The sequence below is a fragment of the Sardina pilchardus genome, chromosome 2 (genome assembly GCF_963854185.1).
Source record: "Sardina pilchardus chromosome 2, fSarPil1.1, whole genome shotgun sequence".
Classification (NCBI taxonomy): Eukaryota; Metazoa; Chordata; class Actinopteri; order Clupeiformes; family Clupeidae; genus Sardina; species Sardina pilchardus.
The window spans coordinates 14820675-14846986 of NC_084995.1; the positions used below are offsets into that span (position 1 = coordinate 14820675).

The 26312-nt window shown below is 41.6% G+C and overlaps 1 protein-coding gene across 2 annotated transcripts in view; it reads left to right on the plus strand.

Annotated features, from left to right (window-relative positions):
* The first annotated feature begins 1950 nt into the window (after nt 1-1950).
* atp6v1h (ATPase H+ transporting V1 subunit H) overlaps nt 1951-26312 on the plus strand; it is a 33942-nt gene continuing 9580 nt past the window's right edge. Inside the window, exons 1-12 of one of the 2 annotated variants that reach the window (XM_062520029.1) lie at nt 1951-2037; nt 2680-2820; nt 4147-4246; nt 5196-5285; nt 7392-7505; nt 10114-10218; nt 11315-11368; nt 12513-12610; nt 13032-13224; nt 22675-22853; nt 23784-23909; nt 25456-25557. In XM_062520029.1, coding sequence (XP_062376013.1) covers nt 2717-2820; nt 4147-4246; nt 5196-5285; nt 7392-7505; nt 10114-10218; nt 11315-11368; nt 12513-12610; nt 13032-13224; nt 22675-22853; nt 23784-23909; nt 25456-25557 — 1265 coding nt within the window. In that variant the 5' untranslated portion in view covers nt 1951-2037; nt 2680-2716. The remainder of the gene's footprint in view (nt 2038-2679; nt 2821-4146; nt 4247-5195; nt 5286-7391; nt 7506-10113; nt 10219-11314; nt 11369-12512; nt 12611-13031; nt 13225-22674; nt 22854-23783; nt 23910-25455; nt 25558-26312) is intronic. The other variant, XM_062520037.1, reaches the window with a different exon arrangement.

The following is a 26312-nucleotide window of genomic DNA, read 5'->3' on the forward strand; positions in this document are numbered from 1 at the left end:
CAATGCTTCATTTTCTCTCAGTGTCCGTCTTGATCCTCTCTAGTCTTCCATCCAGACAACCTGTTTCCGGACAGCTTCATACTGCTTCAGCATTTGTTGCTGTCTCCCAACACTGGGCCATGCTGCTGGAAAACAGAGATAGCACCAATGGAAAAAGCAAACTGTGTTTACAGTAGAGAGGACAGGGGAGGATTATCACCATGCTCCCATTCAGTCAAAGCCTGATCCCACTGTAGTTTAGAGCATCTCACCAGCTTAGGGCAGATTAAGAGTGAAGGCTTGAGTATTCGTGTGCTTGCGTATCAGATGAACCTCTGTGTGTATGTGATGGTGTGTGTGTGTGTGTGTGCGAGAGAGAGAGACAGAGAGAACAAGAGCGAAAAGGAAGATTGGAGTCTTGAGACACATCTGTGCATCTGTAATTTCCTACTAATAACGTGGCTATGTTGATGAGAAAAAATCCTAGGTCAGAGTTAGCGTTAACTAATCACAAGCCATACCACGATGACATCGCTCATAGGTCAGGCCATGTGCTCTGAGATAAGAATTAAGATTCACATACCAGAGAGTACAGATGATGCAACAGTTGCAAATACCTAAACATGATGTCACTTGTCCTAGCCCAGATGTCAGAATACAAATAATTGTTCACATACCAATTTATCAATGCAAACATTCTAGTGGGAATTGCCAAACATGTTTGTTAATATATGTGTAACATATTAACATGTGAACACATAACACAAATGCATACATTTGAAATTCAAAGCTCGTCAGAGGCATACTGGTCCAAAACAGTTTAAAATGTTTACAATCTTGTAAAGAGCAGTTTGGAAAAAGACCAAATTAAGGATAAAACTGTGTGTATGAACTTTGCAGATGGTGTTGCCGACATTAACAGTAGCCAGTAACTTAATAGCTGCCAGTAATGTAATAATTTTGGCTTCCCCCTCCCTGAAATTATGGTGATAATGTAGCCTACTGTAATGATGTACACAATTTCCTGAGCCAATAACACCATCTCAACCCAAACTGTACACAAGAGAGGCACTTGCAGATAGTTTGGAACAAACTCAGACACAGAAAATGACTCTTTTATTTGTGTGTTGAAGCTCTACAAAGCTGCAATCACTTTTGGACAAAGTTAAGGGACATCTACTGAGGAAATGAGTGTGTTTGAGTGTGGTCGGAAATTTAAGCAGCTATTTGAAAGAGCCATATGTGGCATAGACGAGTGACACTTTTTACCCCACTACAGGTATGTAGGCTACTGCATGTGCATGAGAGAAACATTAATTTGAGACATTTCATGTGCAAAGTCCACAACAATTAAGCAGCCTAAATCAAATGGACTATTTTGTTCAGTAAATTATTTGCAGTTTGTAGGCCAAGTGTATCAACTGCAAGGATGCAATTACGTATTTATTTGAAAATGCTGGTAAATGCAGACCAGGAAGACTGAAAAGGACCGCAGACAACTTCAAGCTTTGGCATTATTCAGAAAAGTTTCCCCCAATAGGCTTTAAAGGCATATCGTGTGTTGGGCACTCACCACGCCGTGCTATGCATTGCCTACAAAACAGCCATGTGACAGCTTGTCATAGGTCTAGAACTGAATCTATATGAATGTAGGCTATGTTTTTACCTGAACATACTTTTAAAGCTGTAATGAGCAAGTAGGCCTACCAGAGGGTTAGAGCTTTGCCTAGCCTTGCCATTTGTGACATTAGGCCTATAATTTAGGGCGTAAAAACATAAAGATACTGTCTGTCTCTCTCTCTCTCTCTCTCTCTCTCTCTCTCTCTCTCTCTCTCTCTCTCTCTCTCTCTCTCTATATATATATATATATATATATAAACCCCTTTACATAAATATTTGGTAAAACAAAACATAAATGCGCGTTCAAGCAACCTTTGTGTTCCAATATGACTCTTCCCCAACTTGGTTCCACCTCTGTTTGTCATGAGCCTCACATGATTTTGTCACATGACCATAGTCGTGACGTACTGTTTCAGTCTATCAGCTGAGAGGCAGCAGGTATGGAATCAGTGTTTTTGTCGCTTAATGCCCCTTATTTAGTTGCAATTATTTAATTCATAGTTTACTTCTGAGAAAGGTTAGCGTTAGAATGTTAGAATATAAATCGAATTCTGTGTCTGTTCATTAGTTAGGGTTAATTTGATGTTTGTCATAGCTAGCCTGCGCTAGCTACGCTAATATTGCTATCGCTAACATTTAAGGATTCAATGAGTTTTATGTGTCACATGCATAGAGATACTAATTGTAAAACGTGTATTGAGTGACATTAGTTGCTCAACGTCTTCATGTGCAGTTGTCTCCTGAGGGGTCACAAACTATTTATAAAGAGAAAGCAGGAAGGGAAGAATGGTGTTGCCTTGTAGCTCTCTCAAGGTTTCAGAGGCTAAGGTTATGTTTTAGCAAGTATTTTACCTGATTATGTCAAGTGGTAGTGAGCACAAGTAAACATAAACATGTCCGTGCTCTTGTCACAATTTCAACAATCTGGATGTTGAAAGGTAGCGTTAGGTACATCATTGTAACGTAGTGTTCAGTGGTTGTCCTTCCTAACAACATTACCCAATCTAATAGAGATTAACGTTGGCTTTTCAGAGTACTAGGCTAATAGTCTTTGCATTGCTGTGTAAACCTGAAATGTAGGTGTTTTGGATATAATTCTGACCACTCCGAGTTCAAAATGGACATCCGAGGGGCTGTTGATGCTGCTGTTCCTACGAACATCATTGCAGCAAAAGCAGCTGAAGTGCGGGCTAACAAGGTCAACTGGCAGTCATATCTCCAGTAAGTGGGAATTCCGAATATCAACCAAAAGTAGCCCAACTCTCTGTATGCTTTAGTGGTCTACAGAGCATTCACCAAGTTGCATGCTCATAATCATTAGTGGAAATATCTAATCATGTGCCACAGTGCATCATAGCCATAACCCTTGTGTGTAGTCTAATGTAGCCTGCTCCTGGTCTGATGCACTGTGGGTTTCATGTTTACCCAAATCAGTGTGTTTTTTAGTAACTTAAAGTATGTTTTGCATCTTTTACATTAGCCACTCAGAGGATGTTTTACACCTTTATATCTGTCTGTACATTTATCTTTTGACAAACTGTAGTTGTGTGTTTCTTTTTGCAATGTACCATTGCTGTGACTTCACTATGGGTATGCCAGACATTTCTATCGACTGTGTGGTTGCTATCAGTCAGCTACAGTACATCAATTAGGATATATATGTGAAAAGTTAGACTCTCAGTCACAGTAGGTCAATAGAAAACACATGGTGAACAGAGCTGGGTAGACATCCTGACTACTTGGATAACATCTCCTTTTGCAGTAAGAAAGTACACTTGAAGAATAGACCCAGAAGGATGTTATTTCCCCCTGTCTTCATCACTGGAATTTTTGAATGTTCAACAGTGAGACATTGCTAGTGCTCCTGAGTTGATTGTAAAGCTTCCTCTTTGGTAGTAAAATGAGAACCTCTCCCTGGTTCTACTTCCCTGATTTAAAACTCCTTACTGAAACATGAAATCTTAACTATTTGTAATGTTCTAGTCACATTTGGCAAAGGGATTCTTCAATTCTTTATAAGCTGACATTCCAGAGATCTAATTAATGAATTATTTTTACACGGTTTGTGAATATTTGTGGATATTGTTGTTGTTAATAATATCATTGTTGCTGTTTATTATTGACTGTACACTGTTAATGTTAAAGGGACACTTCGCCGATTAGCATTAAGCTTTGTATCTTTAGAAAACCAGTCATGTTTTTGAATGGTCGTGCATCGTTTGGGAGATGGGAGAAATATGGATTTCAATGTTGGACTTCCTGCTTTCAATGAATCATCATTTTACATCATTGAAAGCAGGAAGTCCTATTCATAGGTTTCATTGAAATCCATATTTCTCCCATCTCAAGGCAAACTGAGGGAATGATGCACGACCATTCAAAAACATGACTGGTTTTCTAAAGACGCAAAGCTTAATGCTAATCGGTGAAGTGTCCCTTTAATGCTGATGCAATGTTGATTGTTACTGTAGTACGTTGTTTTCGAATAAACACATTTGCAAAGTAAACATAAGCACAAACATAAACATCTATGATGTGTTTCTTCAGGGGCCAGATGATTTCAGGAGAAGATTGTGAATTCATTAAGAAATTTGAAGTGGCTGTCTCCGAGGAGAAACAGGCTATACTCACCAATGAGGGCCATCAGGTAAAGCACTCAGAGCCACAGTACCACACAAGTTTCAGCAAGTAATGTTAACATTGTTCAGCCCAGCTCTGCTAGGTTCTAATGCCTTGAAAGAGCCCTCAAGTCTGTTTTACAGTTTGCTCATCCCGTTTTTGCCCAAAATAAATTATGACTGGCAATAGCCAGTAACCGTAGTATTTCATGTGCTTTCTTTATTTTTGTGCATTTTAGTGCTGAAATGTAACACAGAAAATATAGCATTGAAGTAGTTTTTATTGAAATCGTACAAAGCCCCAAATTAACAACCAGCTGGTTTGGGTATTCATCTATATATCTGGTCACTTAACGAGCTTTGACAAGCTTTTAAATGTATTCCTCTCTCAGCCTCCATCACCTGTAGATCGACTGCAGAAGTGAAAACAAAGCTACATTTTTTGATATTTTAGATTCTTTGATGTAGACACATGTTGCTTGCTTCTTCTTGGAATATGATAATGCCAAGTCAACCGACCTAAAGCAGCAATGAGCAACACTTTGCCATGCTTTGAGTTATTGTTGTTTGTAAACTTGTGCTCTTGGTATTCTCTTCAATTTGGCTTTGATGGTATAATGTGATTTGAACTGAAGGTCAGATAAACACAGCTCTCCAGGCTATGCCCTATGTCGTTTGGTTGTCCACCAAATTAAACACCATGGAAAATGTCTTCACAGAAGGACGTTACCAGTTATGATGCCAAGCTCATATGCAAGCTAATACCAAATGGCACCGAGCTCTGAAGTTAGCTGTTAAGATGCCCCTGTTTTGTTATCCGTCATCTCTCACTTTGGCTTTACAGTACAAGCAAATTACAAATGCTTTCTGTTACTTTAAGGATCCTTACTCTCACTTGTTTCAAAAGAAGCCTTGAAGTTGAATAGACTCGTATTTGCTCCCTGATCTTGGATTGATTCCTTTTGTTTTGCTGTATAGTGTGCAAAGACGTTCCTGAACCTCATGGCCCATATCTCAAAGGAACAGACGGTCCAGTACATTCTGACACTGATCGATGATACTCTACAGGTAGGTTAAACGACATACACACACACACACACACACACACACACACACACACACACACACACACACACACACACACACACACAAACACACAAACACACACACACACACACAGTATTAAGCACTCACACACACTGGTACTTACACTATACTGAGAAGTATACGCTATCTAGGTTTTGTAATGGTTCTAGTGGCATTTGGAAGGCTTACCTCTTTCCATGAAAATCCGTAGTGGAGTTGATGATTAACGCTGGTGAGTAAGTGAGAAAGATGGTTGGCACAACTCTGTGAAGGTGGTAAATATAACCTAGTAGCTGTTAGCATGTCTTCCCAAAAGGAGCTTAGCACAAAGAGACAGCGTAAGAATGCCACTGACACATTGAACCTTTCACTGAGGCTGGTGTGAAAAGCCCCAGCCGTTTACTGAAACTGTCAGAAGTGGCACTTCAGGCTGTGAGTGCTCCTGTACTGCATAGGAGCGCTGGAGACGTTGCTCCAGTACGAATGTGGCACAACTGTGATTACAGAGCAAGGCCTGTGAATCTGAGGAAAATTAAATTGTAGCCTCCAGCAGGCACTCCTTGGAAGTAGCTGTGTAATATTGAGAGCAAGGTTTTCAGCTGTGATTCCTTTAGGACGTTCACATTTTTAGGAAGTTCTGACAGATAAGTAGCACATCTTGCCCTTCTTCTGTCCAACCAATCCACTCAGTATGAGTCATTGCTGCCCCATTACTTTAATGGAAAAAGGGCTATTGTCATTTTTGGGACATTCAAGATCTCCTTTTTTCATGTGGAGAAATATCGAGTCAATAGTGAGTGAATAATGTTTTGTATTTTTTAGCATAAAGCTGATTAGTCTCTTGCACCACATGTCAAATGACAGCCCGGGGATGCCCACTAGTTGCAGGAGGGTGATCTTTTAATGCTATGACACCTCCCATGAGCCTATAGCCTAATCACTCAGTGGCAAAGCTCAACAACAGTTCACAATTACATACATGTCCTACTTTTTCTTGTAACCTGATAAAATCCATTGCAATGAAGGTCATCTGAGATGTTTAAACACACTTTTTGAGCATGAATCCTCACTTGTGTTAACACTGAAGCATCCACTATCCACAAATTGTACCTTTTTAGGCAAGGCTATGTTACTTACTTCCATTCAGTTTGATGTAAAGCGATGGTGAAACACGCAACAGATAAAATTATTGCAAAACATCATCCACCCACATATCCTGCAACTCTTTGTTTGATTGATTTGTTCAGTGTTAAGTCAAAACAATAAGGCTAATCTGTCAACTATGTACAATGTAACCTTTGATTAAACTGATCAAATCTAACATTGATTGTGAAATAATCACGCATGTTGGTGAAATAGAATGAATGTTTTTGGACCTTATGATATTATTTCCTAGGGATATGGAATATTGATAAGATATCATTATTATTTTCTATCATTATTAGAATGATTCATTTCAGTTCCTTGCGGGGCTGGGCACAATATATATATTGATTATTATGGAAGTTACTGCCTTTTGCCTTGGCATGGCTCTTTATTTGTTGGCAGATAATATTAAGGCAGAATACAGTTACTTCCAAATAAGGGTCAAGTTCTACAGTACATACAGGCTTATCTTCATTAAAATAGGTAATAGCCAGATTTCCAGGGTCCTACCTATAATACATTTGGCTGGACAGCAGAGAAACTTTAAAGTAATTTTTCTCAGTTTCACACTACCTTTGCAGGGCAGATTGCCAGTTTGAAGCAATATGATAGGACCTGGGTCCCAACCAGGGAGAGAATTTCAACAGTAATGCATTATCAAAACAATTGCAAGGTTTTTAGCAACCTGTGTTGTGCCATTCACACTGACATTGACCTTGGTCAGACCCCTGTCCAGCCAACCTTGAGAGATGGGTCAAGAAGCAAAGTCAGACATGCCAGTATTTCTTGAGAGAAGGGCTTTCTTGATTCCAGTAAGGTTGATACTTTTTTCCTAAATCTTGCCAGAAGTTATCCAGTTAGATGTCTGTTTAGGCATAAGTGTCATGTCAAGCTCACTTTGAACTGCTGTTTTCTAACATAAGCCTGAATGATAAATCTTAGGAAAACCATCAGAGGGTGAACATCTTCTTTGATTATGCGAAGAAGACCAAGAACACTGCATGGTCCTATTTCCTCCCCATGCTGAACCGCCAGGATCTCTTCACTGTCCACATGGTGAGTGCCTAACTCTAACTCTTCAATTCACACACGGGTTTCTTTTCTGGCATATCATCAAAGCTGAATCAAATTGCATAGGTAGCAGTCTTGAGAGAAAATCTCTCTCTCGCTCGCTCTCTCTCTCTCTCTTTTCATCACAGGACTAAAAAAATCATAATTTTGATAATATGAAATGGCCTTAAAAAGTCTTATTTTTCAGTGTTATGCGCTAGGTCTTAAGTATGTGAATGCTCATTTTACAATCATGGTCATCTGATTTGTTTTGCAGCATAGGCTGTAGGTTTCTGTATTCTTTCTCTCAACAGTACATACACATTACCATAAAAGAAACTACAAACTGGATTAGTTTGGAACTGACAACTGATACAAACTCTGCAGCTAGCATTAATTTACCTAGCCACTAATTCTGTGACTATCATTTACCCTAATATATTTTGCCAGTAAGGGCGTAATAGCATGGTCTTGAATTTGTTTCGTGTTGGTCAAAAAAATGTCTTTGCAAGTCTTAAATTGAAGTTGTCGAAACCTCACTCTCTGTGGCACAGTCACAGGGTGGTTTGCTGCCAGGCCAATGGTGTGCCAGGAGGGGCTGGTTAGGGGCCCTTCTCAGTGACCTACAGCAGCTGGGCGTTGAATGTGACATTCTGTCAGAGGGGTTTGTGCAAGTCTTAATTAAGGGCCGTGTATTGCTACTTCAGAGCTGTGTAAATGTCAAGCCGTCAGAACCTCTAACCTCACAAAGCCTCCAGGGAGGAGGGAGGAGGGCAGGGGGCGCTTTTCAAAGGCATAAAGCATGCAGATAGTTTTCAGCAAAGGTCCAAACAGGCACCATCAGTCAGGTTGTTCTTTTGCTGGCTTAATGAAATGGAATTAAACTGTAGCGTGCAGAGTGTCTTTTACTCAGGCCCAGAGGGGTCCTCCCCAGCACCGGGCTCACTGGCCTGGGAGAGTGGAGCACAGCACTCAAAAAGTCCTCCACAGAGATGCAAGGGGTTAGTTTATAACATCAATCTGCCTTAGAGATGCATGGGGTTAGTTCATAACATCAATCTGCCTTAGAGATGCATGAGATTACAGTAGTTCATAACATAAATGCTCCATTGAGATGCATGGGGTTAGTTCATAACATCAATCTGCCTTAGAGATGCATGGGGTTAGTTCATAACATCAATCTGCCTTAGAGATGCATGAGATTACAGTAGTTCATAACATAAATGCTCCATTGAGATGCATGGGGTTAGTTCATAACATCAATCTGCCTTAGAGATGCATGGGGTTAGTTCATAACATCAATCTGCCTTAGTTCATAACATCAATCTGCCTTAGAGATGCATGGGGTTAGTTCATAACATCAATCTGCCTTAGTTCATAACATCAATCTGCCTTAGAGATGTATGGGGTTAGTTCATAACATCAATCTGCCTTAGAGATGCATGGGGTTAGTTCATAACACACATTTTCCAAAGTCTCCTTAGAGAGTATCTGTGCCAAATTTTATGCTTCTATACCAAAGTGAACGATTTTTTCACTTTTTTCACTAATCTGCTGTACTAAAGAGAGGCATAGTTCATAACATCAGTCCTCCATTAGAGATGCATGGGGTAAGTTCATAACATCAGTATTGCAGTTGTCTACACATATCCCGCCTCTTCTGCTGCCAAATGTCGATCTAGTGTTGTGTTCTCGCCGCTGGAGCGATGTTGGTGTCATGAAGCCTTGCACACTCGCAGTTGTGTCCGAAATAGATGCCCGATATATGACCGCAGAGTGAAGGGACTTGCCCAAAAGGATTTGGTGGAGAGTCTGTAAGTCTGCACCGTTTGACTTGTTTGGACCAGTTTAGACCAATTTGTGTGCTACACATAGTTTGTAAACGCACATACCCTGGTAAGTAATGCTACTGGGGACTCCTTTAGAACCCAAATATCTAAGACCTTCTATCTAAAGGGATAGAAGGCTAGCCGTAATGGTGTCATGAAAAAAACAAAACTTAACGTGGCTCAAATGTCTCCTTAATACGGCAGCGTGGTTAAAGTGACTCCCAACAGTCATATTGACCAAGTCCAGTTCCGGATCTGAAAAGATTATTTAGCAATAAACAGCAGCGATACAACCTCATAGGAATGATAATTTTATGATTATTAGACAATACCTTATTTTTTACATGCAGTTCTTAAGCGCTTTGTTAATGTTTACATTGTCCCTCTGAGAAATAAGCATTTGTGCTGTGTCTGTCTTTCTGTCTAGACCTTCTGTCTCATAGTGGCTGTGGGAAATAAAAGCACCTCATGAAGCCTGTATGATTTCTATCATGCTGAAACAAGACCTTGTCATCGTCCCTGTGCCAGAAGATCAAACAATTTAGTTCGCCTCATGGTGCAGTCCCATGGTGCTTTCATCTAACTCCTATCTTCTAAAGACCGTATTATGAGCTGCCACACACTTAGCCTGTTAGAAACAAAGAAAGATGTCATTAGATTAGTCTCCTCAGGACACAGATTCAGAACGCTTAGTCTCCCACTGATCATAAAGCGAGGGATTTAAAGGAGTTGAGTGCTGTGATAGTCATGATTGTGTTTGGTTTTTTATTTGCGTTTTATCTCAGGCTGCAAGGATCATTGCCAAGCTGGCTGCCTGGGGTCGAGATCTGATGGAAGGCAGTGACTTAAACTATTACTTCAACTGGATCAAGACTCAGCTCAGCTCACAGGTACACTGAGATCTCACTACAAGGTCTAGTTATTCCTCCCTGAGAGATGAGCATGAACATTGACCATTACTGTGTGCCTTTATAGAAAGAGTAATCAGCAAATGTATTAATGTCCCCCAAATCATAATTTACGGCATTGTAATCAGTGAATTGTGTAATCAGTGTTTCTTGTGAAGCGATGAACTGTAAATCAGCAGGGCTGTAGCAGATTGGAACTTTCCTTCACCACTCAGAGTGTTTCTTTCAAAGACAAAAAATATATAACTTTGTTTTAACAAATCCAATGCTAGCCACCTGGATATTTGTCCGGTTTGCTTTGATTGAATGGTTTTCCCAAAGTACAGATCCATTTTGGCGTACAATCTATTATTCTTCAGTCAAGTTAAATGGTGTTAGCTTCTTGTGATGACTAAAAGCACTTTCTGCACCAAACACTCAAGGATGTGCCTTGCGAGAACACCGGCGCATTAAAATTGTTTAGTGCCAGACAGCTCTTCAGAGCTCACCTTGAGCGCTTGTTTTTTTCTCCTCCCCGGTTCAGTCTCAATGGGAGAGTACTAGCACATACAGTTGACCCTTCTGTTGCCTCTGGCAGAGGTGCTCAACTGTCTTTAGTGTCAAGCTCTCCATCTCCCAACACAATATTTAGGACTGTGTGTTGAAGGCCAGATGTCTCAAAACAATGACGTGTTTGCCTCACTCACAAAACCTGTTCAACCCACGACTGTCTTAGTCCCTGGACTGTGCGAGTGAAGGTTGTCCTTTTTGTGTTGGGGACATTTTTGTGACAAAGATAGCGTTTCATTTTGCAATTGGGGACATTGTTACCCAAATGTCATTCCATAATGCTGTATGCGAGGGCTGGATACTGGGTGAGTAGAATGGAGGAAGATTGCTAAATGAATTACACTCTCAACCAGCCTTGGACTTAAGCCCATTCTCAAGAGAAGAGATTCTTTTTTCTCCTAAAAAAGGATGGCTTAAATTTGCGCACGAAAATGAAGATGATCATTTGTCCTCTTCAGGGCTGCTGAGGGTGGGTAATAGCTTCTTGGGGAGAAAAAAAATCTTTCTTTTTTTGTATCTTTTCCGCTAGAAACTACATGGTACAGGTCCAGACACAGGAACAGGAACCATCTCCCCTAGTGAAGTGAGTAACTGCTCAGAGGCCACAAAATGGCGGACTGGGCTTCCACGGGCCGGGATCTCCTGTCGGATCTCGAGGAGCAAGTCTTATTTGTTTCCTGTTCTGAGAAATGCCACGATAACCTTCACTCTCTCCAACTTGTCATTCTGTTGCCTTTCCTGCTTGTCTTTCTCTCCCAGAGGAGTTACTAAAACACTTGTTTCCACTTCTTTCACTCTGCAACAGTGAGACATGCTGGCTCTCTGCACGCTTGAAGCATTTTGACCATGGCAAAGGGACTGAGAACCCAACATTAACCTACACTACTGATACCTGTGCTGCAATACGTCTCACCCTGCCTACTCTGCATAACAGGGCCACGTGTCAAGCCCTAGGTGCTTGTACAACGTGAGCAGAACAAAGGAAGCATCACACCGTATATAGAGTGTGCATTTTTCTGAGAACTCATACTCATCTAGCACATACACATCTGCTGCATCCATTCTGCAAATGACTCCTCTCTCATGACATGTGAGGTGTTCTCTCATGGTTCTCTCACGTCTGCGCCACTCCAGTGAGAGTGGCGGACACACTTCTCTTTCTCTGCCATCTTCGCTTCTGTTTTTTTTTTTTTTTTAATTATAACCTTTTTTTTTCTTTCTCCTGGGACACTCTCAAAGGCTTTTTCCATTTCTTATTTCATTTTCTTGGGCTCTTGAACTCCTCCACCCCACTGCTAACAGGATACCTTTGTCCTCTCTCTCCTCTTCTGACTCTCAACACTACTCACCTGCTTCCCCTCTCTCTAATGATAACAATAATAATAACAATAATGATGTTTCTCTTGGTATTCCTTAGGAGCCTGTGCTTTCTCTGTGCTGTGCTGTGGACTGCTTTCTCTGCTGTAGCATGTTTGTAAGGTTTCGATGTCGGGCCCCCTGAGATTGCCGTTTTGCACGCTCATCATCAGATTAATGCACTCCTAGTGGATGCAGCTTGCATCAGACTCTTTGTTCTTGCAGCGGCCTTGTGTCTATTTTGCCGTTTGGAGTTTGATAGTTTTCCACTGATGTGGGCCTGGGTGTGCTTAGACTAACTTCTCCTTTATGTCACACTCATGTGTTCTTTCCTCCTCTCCCTCCACCGTGTCTTTCTATTGTGTCCACAGAGTTCCCAGTATGTTCAGTGTGTTGCTGGGTGTCTTCAGTTGATGTTGAGGGTTAACGAGTACAGATTTGCCTGGGTTGAAGCCGATGGTGTTAATTGGTAAGTGATAATGGAGCTCATTATAATTATAAGCTCCTCTTCAATACTGCTGAACATTGTTGAAGTAGTGCCATATTCAAAATGGCACAATCCCTGTATACTGTTAGTGTATATTAATGGTTTTATGTGTGTGCGTCTTTCTGTCAATAAGACTTTTGTATATGCTAATATTATACCATAAAGTAGTCATTCCGATTCTAAGTGTAAACTGGCAGTTGGAATCCTTTTAGATTTGTGGATGGGCTTTTAATTTTACATTTCAGCACATTCAGTAACGGTTGTCAGAGTGCTGGTGTAGGTTTGCAGATGTCCTAATAAAAATAGACTGTTCCATGAACACGCACCCTGTACTATTCTAAGCAGGCATCTGGAGATGTGTACCTAACCTCACGTGCTAACATGCCTCTCCTCCCCCGCCCAGCATCACCGCGGTGCTGAGCAACAAGTGTGGCTTCCAGCTGCAGTACCAAATGATCTTCTGCGTGTGGCTGTTGGCCTTCAGCCCCCAGCTGTGCGAGCAGCTCCGCCGCTACAACGTGGTGCCCGCCCTCTCCGACATCCTCCAGGAGTCCGTCAAGGAGAAGGTGACGCGCATCATCTTGGCGGCCTTCAGGGTACGTTGAACAGTCCTTATCCATCAGCGCATGTGAAAGAGTGGACACACCTGTTGAATTGTTTTAAGATTGAAAGCCATCAGGACTTTTTTTTTTTCAGTGAAAACCTTTCTCTTTTTAGTTTAACAAGCAGCTTTACAGCTTGAAACAGTTCCACCACATTTTAGTAGCTCCCAAAGAAAAGCCTCCATTCCAAAACCCTCTTTAGAGGAGCACCAAGGGTAGTGTGAATCAGTTCATTTGAATATTATTACACACCTAACAGCCTGATAAACATGTGCAAAATAATATAGAAACAAAGACTGCATATGGCATCTTCGCATCCACTTACTGGAAAACACTACAACAAATATATATCATAGATCATACTTTATAGTATATCATTATTCATTAATTCAACCTTTATTTATTCTTTAGTTTCCTTTATTTCCAGTGAAGCAGAGATCACAATAACAATGAAACAACAAAATAGAAAGACAATAGTTGTATTGAAAAGTAGGTCTAGAAATAAACCTACTTTTAAGATAATTACAATTGTAGAGGTGGAGGGGAAAATTTGATGTGGGAAGGTTTGTGATTACTTTCCTATAGACAATTCAGATCTGTAGAGTTAATTTTTACAGCTCAGTCAAGATGCACATATGGAACGCAGAGTATTTGGTGGCTAAATGTTTTTTGTTGGAGAGTGTAAATATAGTGCATTGTAATTTAATAATCTGTATCCGTGGCACGCTTTAATCAAATGAATGAGTATCCACAACTCTTGCTATAGGGCACACTGTCCAGTATTTGAGAATGACATTTACTCTCTAAATAAAATGCCTTGTCCAGGCAGAAGATGTTTACAACCTGTGCAGCACGACCCTTCACTTTCAGTCTCTCTGAACCGGTTCATAATTATATCACATTGACTATTGCTTCACTCGCCATGTCATGAGACAAGTTGTGCTGGAAGACGTGATGCTTCTCTCTTCCCTTCCACGGCTCTGCATGTGCCGTGATGTAGTGGTGCCTTCCAAATGATGTTCTCCTTGCAAAACAGACAGGTTATTGCTGCGTTAAACTTGACGAAGAAGGAATACTATTGTCCACTTAACTTGAAACCGTTCCTTTCACTTCAGAAAGACATGTTTACTTATTTTTGTAGTTCAGTTACAACTGGCACGTATATGCAAGCAATAGCTTCATTTGTTCCCTTGTACCCTTGTGTTATCTCTTGTGATAATTTGGGCAGCCGACCCACAGCAGTGCTATCTGTCGTGAGTCTATACAACTCCGGTACACTAACATTAGTGGAGCTAGCGGAACATTCTGTAGCTAACAGAAAAAAAAGGCAGAATTGATGTGCGGTCCAAATCTCATTACGAATCTGAATCAAGCAAAGAGCTGCATGAAGCTGTCTTGCGGGTCAGACGTTAGAGACTGCTGGTGGAAAGGTTAACAAAGCATCTCAGAAAAGCAAAGTACCGGTAGGCAGCAGCATCAAAACAGATTTTTGCCACAACTGCTTGTTGTGCTTGTTGTTATTGCACAGTTGTTGGTTTGTCATACATTTTTCATTCGCGTTCCATCTGTACTTTCAATGTAGGTCAGTAAAATTGGTTGCCACACAAACATCATTCCCAGTAGCTTTGATGGAGAATCCTCCTATAGACTTGGAGATTGTGTTCTGTATGAACACTGACGGTCAAGGTTTTGATGTTGAGGGCATATTGAATGTTCTTTGTGTAATAGGCCAGTCAATCTAGCGTTTGACCCATAACTAATTGCAATAGTAATCATTCCAAGTTTTTTGTGATCCCTAGGTATATCTAATTAACATATCAAAAATCTACCCATTTATGTTTAGTGGAACATACTTTTTTTCAATGTCAAAGGTAGCAATTTCCAATGCATTTTGCCATTGGGATTTACTACTGGTGAAATGGGTAAAATTTTAAAGTATAGATATCAAATTGAAACTTTCACAGTTGTTTACTCACATTAAGGCAAAGATTTTTTGTATTGTAAGTTTTCTGAAATGTGATGTTTAGATATGCAAATGAGACCAGTTTTACCTAAATATGCAATAATTTGCATATATTTCTAGAAAACTAAATCTGAACGATAGGTACAGTCAGTTTCAAAATAATTGCTGCATTTTGCTTCTATATTGGATACCAAAAGCTTATGCAAAGGGAATATTAGATATTACTTCATATCACCTCAGAAATGAAGAAATCAAGTCAAGTCAAAATCAATGCGTTTCAATGGAAGTACTTTATAGAACAAATGATTTTCAATGATATGGTATGATGGAAGTATCTCAAGTCACATGCCAAGTCACATAAGGAAGATATTGACCTTTAGACAACATATCAAGTGAGTTGGCATGCACTGAGATACTTCCATCATACCATATCATTGACAATCATTTGTTCTATAAATGTACTTCCATTGAAACGCATTGATTTTGACTTGACTTGATTTCCTCATTTCTGAGGTGATATGAAGTGATATCAAATATTCCCTTTGCATAGGCTTTTGGTATCCAATATAGAAGCAAAATTCAGCAATTATTTTGAAGTTGACTGTACCTATTGTTCAGATTTAGTTTTCTAGAAATATATGCAAATTATTGCATATTTAAGTAAAACTGGTCTCATTTGCATATCTAAACATCACATTTCAGAAAACTTGCAATACAAAAAATCTTTGCCTTAATGTGAGTAAACAACTGTGAAAGTTTCAATTTGATATATATAGTTTAAAATTTTACCCATTTCACCTGTAGTAAATCTCAATGGCAAAATGCATGGGAAATTGCTACCTTTGACCTTGAATAAAAGTATGTTCCACTAAATATAAATGGGTAGATTTTTAATATGTGATGCAGGATGGTTTAAGGATCAATAAAAAGTATGAACCATTACTATTGCAATTAGTTTAAGTTTTGGCCCTTTTTTGAGCTAGATTGACTGGCCTATAAGTTGACGAGCCTTGTCCTGCTAGAGGAGAACTGAAGATAGCTTCCTTCGCACTCTCAGATGAGAGCATCTGATGAAACCATAGAAATGTAACTGAAAAGTGTGTTTTGTAGTCAGGCTTGAAATCTCGGCCATTACTTTCTGGCCATCTAGCCTGGGTGATGGAGTAGTCTGTTCAGCAGTCTCAGCATGCCTTTAAAGAAAAACAGACTCGCATACAGGATGGCAAAATGCGACCAGTCTATTCCCAGTCACACTCCCCCATGATCCATTCTGCTGGGACAAAATGACCCCAGCTATAGGGAGTCCGGAAGAAGCAGACATTTTAGCAAGCTACTAGGCTAGAAGGCGACAATAAGGGTTTTGTTGCATTGTTACTCCATCTCCTGAAGTGGAGGGAGTGGTGGGCAAAGTGATTGCAGTGCAAATGAAATGATATTGTAAGAAAGCGGCGGGAAACTCCGAGACATGACCTTCACAGCTCCCAGAGCTTTGAGAGAGATTATGGGATGAGTAACCCCCGGAAACATATTGCTCAACTGGTGTGGCACAAAAGTGTTCAACAACTAACCCCCCACCTCTCACACACACACACACACACACACACACTCACACACTCACACTCGCACTCACACTCACACTCCCTACCCCCCACCTCTCACCTTTCCATTCTTCTGAGATATTCAATCAAGTCTCTACCAGGGGAGCCACAGCTCAGCGGTAGCGTTAGCGCAGCGTAGCATTAGCGCTAGCATCCCGCCCCGTGCGCAAGCCCAGCGGCCACCAGGACCCCAGTGTGAGTCTGACCTGAGGTCATTTCCTGAACCCATTCCCCACTGCTCTCCTGTGTGTTTCCTGCCCAGTCGATTAAAGACTCCAATACCTTTCAAACACCACCGCTAATCTCTGGCCATGTATCGTAGGGGCTGGATTGGTCCTGTCAGCAGTCTCAGCTGCTGTGATGTGGAGACAGATTTGACATTTATTAATTTAGCCGACACTTTTTCCAAAGCGACTTACATATGTCTTTTATATATGTCCCTTGCTCAAGGGCACGACGGTGGAGCCGGGAATGAACCATTCTGTGTGTGATCCCCGCTGCTGTGACACGGTGATGTCTTCCTCACTACATGCAAAATGAATTCACAGCGGGCGTGCCCACGTGCCCTGCACCCATCTATTAGGCGCCCGGTTGCCCCTGCCTGTGTCCTGCTGTGAGTGTGCCTGCTGGATTTAAGATTTCATTTGCCCCTGGACGCCGCTCTCTGTGTTGCCAGTCTCACAGGCATTAGCGCCAGGTAATGAATTCTTCCTGTATGGCCGTAGCGCTATTGAATTAGACCCAGGCAGGGCATTCATCTCTCCCCCACATCAGATTGTCTATTAACTTAGCAGAGCGCAGATTCACGCTCTCCGCCTGGACTCCACATGGCCGGACTCAGGCCACACTCGCCCCGGCCTCTGCCCAGCATCGCTTATGTGGACTGCACAGTCCATTACAGTTGTGACCATGTTTGTCATGTCTTTGTGCAACATTCTTGTGGAAATTTGAGAAAAGGATAATAATAATAATAATGATAATAATAATAATCTTCATTTTTATAGCACCTTTCATACACAGAATGCAGCTCAAAATGTTTTACATTTGGAACATGCAACACAATAGTAAAAATAATCAGACAGTGTTCTTAGCTGCTGGCCACAGGCGTTAGATTATGTCCTTTCACAGTCGTTCAGAATGGTTTACTCCCCCTTCCCGATCACCAAGAGTGTGTCATTGTCCGGTGTTTCATAGTCGTTGCAGAGTCAATAGCTGTCAACGGGTTGCTTTTCAGTTGTAGTGTTGGGAATATAATTGTGTTTGTTTGTTTTTGTGGTGTGCGTGGAGCTCCACAGGTAGCTAACTTGACACAGATGTAGATAATTACACATTGGCAAGCACCACATCAGGAGTCCATTATCCTCCACCTAAGCAGGTTTAATGTTCTTTGTGCTGTAGATGGCAGTCCTGGCACTAGCCTCTCTCCATATTAATGGGCTTCAGTGTATTGAACAGTTACATGGTGTAATCGTCCTTGCAAGTCACCTTCTTCATTTCAGCAGGTCACCAGTTCAGTCCTGCCTTAACGGCTGGCATATTGATTTTGGTCCTTTTGTACTCCATCTGCAGTTCAAAATGATTTTTTTTTCTTTAGTTTATTTATTGGGTTTTCAAGTACAAATATAGGTGTGATACATAGTAATATGTGGTATATGGCTAAGGTACATTCAAGAAACTGAATTAAGAAATGTTACCACACACTGGTACAATATGTGAAAACAACAACAACAACACAGAACACCCCACCCACCCATCCACCCACCCACCCATACAAGAGAAAGAAAGAGAGAAAAAAAACAAAAACAAGATAGTGACGATATTAAAACAAAAAACAAAAAACAAGACAACAACAGCAAAGTGAAACAAAACAAAACAAAAAACAACAAACAAACAAACAAACAAAAAAGAAAACCTGCATCCTATTAAGAAATGATACCAAAGTAGTCTTAACTGTCTATTAAGTTAAACAGTGTGCACACAGTTCTAGTCTGTCACAGAGGGAAGGTTCAAATCATCTATGTAAGTAGAAAGATATCCCCATGTTTTAGTGAACCTGCGGGTAGAGCCCTTGATGCTGTGTCTTAATTTTTCTATCTTCATAAAATAAAGAATATCTCTAATCAGGGAACTGAACGAGGGGGCGTTTGGAGACTTCCACCTCAGCAAAATTAGACGTCTTGCCACAAGTGTGATAAATGCAACAAAGTCAGCCTTATATGAAGAGAGGGGTATTGTAGGAGGGAGAACACCAAACAAAGCAGTAAAAGGAGAGGGAGAGATAGTCAGTTCTAACACATATGACAGGATATCAAAGACCTTGGACCAATAATCGTATAGCTTTGGACAAAGCCAGAGTGTATGTGCCAAGGATGCAGGTGATAGGTGACACCGCTCACATGTGGGGTCAACCTCTGGAAAAAACTGGCTCAATTTGACCCTAGTCCAATGAATACGGTGGACAATCTTACACTGAATCACGCCATGCTTAGCGCATATTGACGAAGAATGTACACGGTGCAAGACTGAGTCCCATACTTCGTCTGAGATCTCATCCCCCAAATCCTCCTCCCACTGAGATTTAATTGAATTAAGACTTACTGGTCGTAAGTTATACATACTATTATAAACATAAGATATCACACCTCTAACATTGGGGAGGGGCATAAAGAGGGAGTCGGCAGGGCTGGCAGGTGGTGTGTTAGGAAAATTGGGATATACGGATCTAACAAGGCTACGTATCTGTAGATATCTAAAGAAATGCGGTTTGGGCAATGAATATTTCTCAGACAGTTGTTGGAATGAAGCAAATAAGCCATCTATATACAAGTCATGAATTGTCCCGATACCCAACCTAGACCTGCAGTTCAAAATGATAACTAAAATAGTTGAAATCCACATAATGACACCACACACACACCATGTGTGCGCTTCAGCCTAATATGCTGTTACCAGGACAACTATATTTTTTTAGAAACTTCACTGAAGTTCATGCGTGCTTTGTCATATCGTCTTCGTAATACAGAAATGCAAATGTCTCTGTACATTTCGAGTGGAGCCACTTCTCCCCATTATTCTTTCATCTCGGTGTCCTCTTTTGAGTCTGCTCGAGAGTGAGGTCACAGTGCCGTTGCTGCTGCTTCTGCTTCTGCTGCGGCTGTCGTTTTCAAACGGGCTGTGAAGTCCGAAGCGTCAGTGGAGGAGTTATTATGTGCCAGCATGGTATATCACCCCTCCAAACCAAATTAGGAACATAATTCAAAGGAGCGGCTTTTGTGCTTTATCAGCCTCTAGCCTGTGATGCCAATATTGGCTCCTTCTTTGAACATAATCCTGGGTCTGATGAGAGTCCTTCTTGCCCTTCACATTTGGTGCAGCATCACAGGCTCTCAAGTATCCATCATAATTGGTCAATTTCTGTAGAGCCCTCACTGGGAGCTAATGGAGGATTTCAGCTAATTAGCCGCCATCAGGGAGTAATGGAGTAGGGGCTAATCACTGCACTGCGGTTTCTTACATTGTCTCATCTCGGGTGTCCTTTAGTAGACTTGGCATAACTAGGTGTGCATCTAGGACTGACCTAATTGAATCATGTGATTACTGGCTTTTGAGGGTGTTAGACCCTAACTGTTAGAATAACCTCTTTTTTACTGTTTAATTTAAGTGGAAATCAGCAAAGACAAAGTACTGAGCCCTTGAAAGGACATACAGAGAGAGATATATTACAGTACGCGTCAGCATTATTGACACCTCTACTCTAAGTTAACTAAAAACAGGTATAAAAAAAATACATTTTGGTGACTTATTGTAATCTCACAATAGAGACGATGGGGAATAAAGATATGTTTTTATTAAACATATTTATTTCTTTATTCGATTTTCATTTTTCTCAGAATACTTTTGCTTTCCTTCAAGGTTGGATTTTTTTTTCATTATGAGATTGCAATACATTTCCTAAGAGTATTTTTTTAAGACCACTTTAGCAGAGGTGCCAATAATTCTGGAGTGCACTGTATTTTCTTTTCAAGTTCCTTCAAATTGCTTTGCCTTCCCTGAATGAAATGTTTTTGCTCCTACTCTGTGTGTGTGCATTCCCTCGCACTCAGAGTGATACGTGTATTCTCACGTAGTGCAAATATATATATATATATATATATATATACATTTTTATATATGAAACTTGCATCTGTAACACAATCAGCGCAGTAGTGGAGGATATAATTGGCGTGTGCTGAAGCCATGTTCAAACAAAGCGGCCACTATCAGAGGCTTCTGTCTAGCTGGGCATGCAGAGATAGTGGGAATAAACAGGCCTAATGGTGAACTGGTGCCCATGTGGATAGGGCTTTTTATAGCCCATTATCGTCACACTAAAAGATGGAACGGCAGTTTCACGTCATATTATTGTGTTTGCAAGTCAAATAATAGAGCCATTACTGTTTAGCTGGTTTCATGTTTTCCTCTATACATTCAGTATTAATAATAGACATATATATGATTAGGTCATATTTCCACACGATGCATCTCCCACTGGTAGTTGTATTATGTTGGAAGTGCTACCAAATATACCAGCCTTTCCAATGAGCAGATTGAACCGTGACTTTTGAAAGTGTGACCAATATACATGCTGTCGCAGGTGTGTGTGTATGCTGCTGCTGTTATTTCGAGATGCCGTTCGGTGCGGGAGAATGTGTGTGAGGTGTGAGCACATCTTTTCCACACGTGTGACAAGATTGTTCGTGCCGATGAGAGCCTCCAGTGGAAGGTGGAGGTGAGAATGACCCAGTGTCGTTTCAGTGCTACTTAATGTTCTCTGTTAGAGAGAACCCTCGGTACTTAGTACACTTGGACAGACATGGAGGTAAACTCAATATTTTTTTTCTGCTTGGAATATATGTATTCCAGCTGAAAACATACTTCCAGCAAATATTCGACTAAAACGCCGTCACCGTTCACCAATTCATTCTCATAACCTGCTGCTGGAAGCACTTAGTAAGCATAGTGAATGGTGGGACTAGTTATTTAATGTGTGTGTGTGTGTGTGTGTGTGTGTGTGTGTGTGTGTGTGTGTGTGTGTGTGTGTGTGTGTGTGTGTGTGTGTGTGTGTGTGTGTGTGTGTGTGTGTGTGTGTGTGTGTGTGTGTGTGTGTGTGTGTGTGCGCACGCGCGCTAAATCAGTATAGTGATTCTGCCTCTAACAAGAACACAGAGCTGCCATTAAGTCTCCAGTTCCACCACTTAGATACTGCAGTCAGAACCCTTTCAGCGCGATGCTGTTGTCAGGTGGGCATGTGTGGGGGGAGGCAGAGTTGACAGATCCTCACGATATCAGCACAGTTGTTTTTCACAGCCTCAGAGCCAATAGGAGGTATTTATATCCAGGAGTTATTGAGTGTGGGGCAGGGAACATGCTCAGGAGTTTGCTTGTGGTGACTCCTGTGGTAACTGGTGAAAAGACCAGAAGTGGTGGAGCTGTGTAGTTAAGCTTACATCATCTCCTTGGTCATGACATCTGTGGCGCACCACAGAGCAAGACCTCGATCTGCCGTGAGATTCTGTGTCAGTGAAAAAAATGGTGTGTCATGGTGGAAATGTTCCTTTTCATCTCTTTGAAAAGAAAGGCTAGCTCGGCGGTGTTTTTCCACATGAGCCTGTTTGGCTAGCATGCTTTATCTTATCTATGAGGTCAAACAGCAAGTCAGCTCAGTTACTTGTGGTGAAGGTTTGGCAATTAGCAACAGTGTAATCTCTACCAGTGTTCTGCTGAATACCAACCACATGTTTGCACTCTTCAGGAGCAGTAAACAAAGTGCAGTAAAGTGAACACAGAACGCACATCCAACGTTTTTGAGAGCTTCATCCATTTTCAATGCGTTGTGTCTTCCAGAATCTGCTGGAGAAATCTGCGGAGAGGGAGACGCGTCAGGAGTACGCGCTGGCCATGATCCAGTGCAAGGTGCTCAAGCAGCTAGAGAACCTGGACCAGCAGAAGTACGACGACGAGGACATCACCGATGACATCAAGTTCCTGCTGGAGAGGCTCGGGGAGAGTGTGCAGGACCTGAGGTACCCACAATGCAAAGCAAAACAGCAAAGCATTATGAATTCTGCTCACGTCGGTTTTGGCCAGAGCAGTGATTTGTGTCGAGTAACAAGGCATGATGAGTTCACTCTTGGCGCTGATTCCATACAAATAGGGTTATTTCAAGAGCTTTAGGTAAAAGGAGGCGCGTGTGTAAAAGCCGTCACAAAATGTCCACCGAGGAGGTCATTTGATTAAATGGAAGTGAAAGAAACATAATAGATGGAATAGATTAGAGCTGAAAAAGAATAAAAGCACACGTTGATTGGTTGCTGCAGGTTCTGTTTTGCGGATCATTTTGGTCCATCTGTTTTGCAGATTGGCTCTTGGCTAGGTGAGATTTCCTCGGTAATGTTTTTATGTAAGGGCTTTTAGAGGCATCAGGCCACAGCAGAATGAGTTCATCTCACTATGAAACACTGCCTGCCATACTGTATGCTTGAATCACAGTGTAAAAAGTTGTCAACCTCGCCTTTGCCACACACACACACACACACACACACACGTAAACAACCAGAGCCCATAAGAGCCTAGAAAGCACATGTGTTTGTAGTAGTTCCTTTAAATTGCCACGATTGACCATTAAAGTCAGACAACACATGCATGTTTATCTCTGTATTGATGCCAGGGGTGCCTGTGTACACGGCACATTGCTGTGAAGTGATGAAGAAAGCAGGAAGTATTTTGGGGGATGGGGAGGTTTGTACTTAATCTGAAGATGCAAGTTATGTGATGTGTACCTGATGGATATATAGTACCAAGCCATTGACATAAACGGATGCCCTCTGCCCTGGTTGTTAGGTATTGGTATTAGATTGAGTAGCTTTCTCGCTGGCTGCAGCTGTTGCGGTCTCAGCACTATTGTCCAGATTGATGCATCTCAACGCCTCTTCATCTCTCCTCCTCTGCCACAGCTCATTCGACGAGTACAGCTCTGAACTCAAGTCCGGACGTCTGGAGTGGAGCCCGGTGCACAAGTCCGAGAAGTTCTGGCGAGAGAACGCTGTGCGTCTCAATGAGAAGAACTACGAGCTCCTCAAGTAAGGTTCCAACAGGCCCCGCATTTGAGTACCTGCAAAGAATGGAAGGCCATTTCTAATTAAAGGAATTACTAAATCTGTCCTATGAAATAGCTTAACAAGACCTGATATGTTTTATTTATTTTTTTGGGTGGTGAGGGGCATGTTTAGTGCTTGATTGGTGTAATTTGGACATGTCTTCTCCTATCTTTTGAGTAATCACTGTCTTCATGGGATCATGTCTGAGTAGCAGCACTCATTTCCATAAATTTCATCTCCTGATGCCACTTTTTAATCTACTCGCCTCTTTCTTCCACGACTCGCCCGTTCCCAATCAGTACCCAGCCCCATGCCTCCTGCCGTCGTTAATTTGAGATTTCTTTGCACGCTCATTCTGCGACGTCCTTGCGCGGTTGATTTTATTCCGCGTGTGAATCGAGGTTCTTGAGCTCCCTGCTGCTCATCACGTCCATTTCAGGACGTTTTTTTTGGAGATACCCGGGCGTGCGTTAAGTCTAGTGAGCCACAGCCACTCCGAGTACAGCTGTTGGCTCTCCTTCTGCTGTGGAAGAGAGCATCTGGGGGCTGTTTATGGCATCTCCGTGTCTAGACATCCTTCTCTATAATAGCAGTTTCAGATATCCCCAAATGATGCGCTGTGATAGCTTATGCAAGATAATTACCCATCTGTTCAGCAGAACTCGCCTTACCTCACTTATCATCCTCTGGTGCAAGGGCTGTGGAACAGGTATGGCCAGTAGGGTCTGGACCCGACCTACTTTCTGACCCTTAAACTATGATACTTTTTAATCTACTATTAATCTAGTATTAAACTATGATACTGATGAATTACTAATTCATCAGTATCATAGACTACACTGCCTGCCTTTGTCAGAGCCGGGATGAGACATATTGGATTCACATTTCGCAATGTCAAACACATCAGCCAATCAAATTGTTATTTCTATGAGGCAGGCATAGACCTATTGGGAGTGTCATCAACCAAAACTTCAGAGCACGTCCAGTGACTTCTTCTATGCCACTTCAGGGCTTTCCTAGCAATAGACCTCTGAAGTTCGACTACAAGAAAAGCTTTCATCTTTGCCCATATAAGGAAATCCGGTATCTTGCGAGTTTTTCTATAGGTAAATAGCATGGGGATTTTAAATGATCATACCTATAAAACTATCATGGGGACGAAGAAATCTAAAATGCAGACATTTGCTCCATACACTCACGTGTCTTTTGCCTTCGAGTGAGCACCGTGATCTTCACTACGTTAAGACACCAAACTTTGATTTTTGCTACCCTAGAGTTAACTCGCAATGCAACTAGTATCCAGGAAGGTAGCTTCAATTAACACCCGAATCTCCTTATATGGGCAAAGATGACAACTTTGGTTCCTTTATGTAGGTGAACTTATGTAGGAGACTTATTAGAAGAGGAATTTCATTTCCCAGTATTGTCCTCTTCATGGTAGTATTGAATAGTAGTAGCATTCATAAGTGACGTCCTCTGCTCTCCCTCTCCCTCTCTCTCTTTCTCTCTCCCTCTCTCTCTCTCTCAGGATTCTCACCAGGTTGTTGGAGGTGTCTGATGACCCCCAGGTGATCGCTGTGGCTGCCCATGACGTGGGAGAATACGTGCGCCACTACCCAAGAGGCAAACGGTAAGGGTCCACTCAAGCCTCCACCACTCAGGGCTCGCTTTTCCCACCAATAGAATATGTGCTCCTGGACAGAGAGGCACTCAGCAACCGAGCCTGCATGAGGGCCATGTTTTCAACAGAGAACTGGTTTCTATTCTTATTAGTTGAAATCCTGGTCCTATATTGTGAAGCAGCCTGCTTTTCCATCAGTTCTGAATGGAACTAAGGATGCGTCATCAACAGATTGTGTTGTGTGAGTAACTGAACTGTAGAATGACATGACCTCTCTAGTTCACTGGGGACAAAAACAACTATTGCTTGATTTCAGCTCTGTGAACCAGAACGGAGCCAGTACTTTGGGAGTATTTGTCCTCGGTGCGTTCACGCATGCTTTGGTCTCAATTGTGTCTATGTCCAACATTTTTATGAGGACAAAGAATCAACAGTGGAAAAAACACTTATGATCAGATCAAATGAACTGTGTACATAGGCAATTGAGCACTTTTCTCAAGTCAGTGTCCATCAGCCTGGTGTAGCCAGTGATTTAATCTCTCCCAGCACAGAATTACACAATGTAAACAAATGGGCTGAGAAGATATTGATAGGCACATGTGTCCAACCCTTATCAGATATCAGAAATCACTATCTAGACTTAAAATACTGGAAATGTTTTATGACTTAAAATCACCGCTCTACCAGTTCCCTTGGCATCACTCGTCAGCCTAAATGCATGGCCATGCAATGTTGGGTGGATTGTGTGTGTGTTTGTGTTTGTG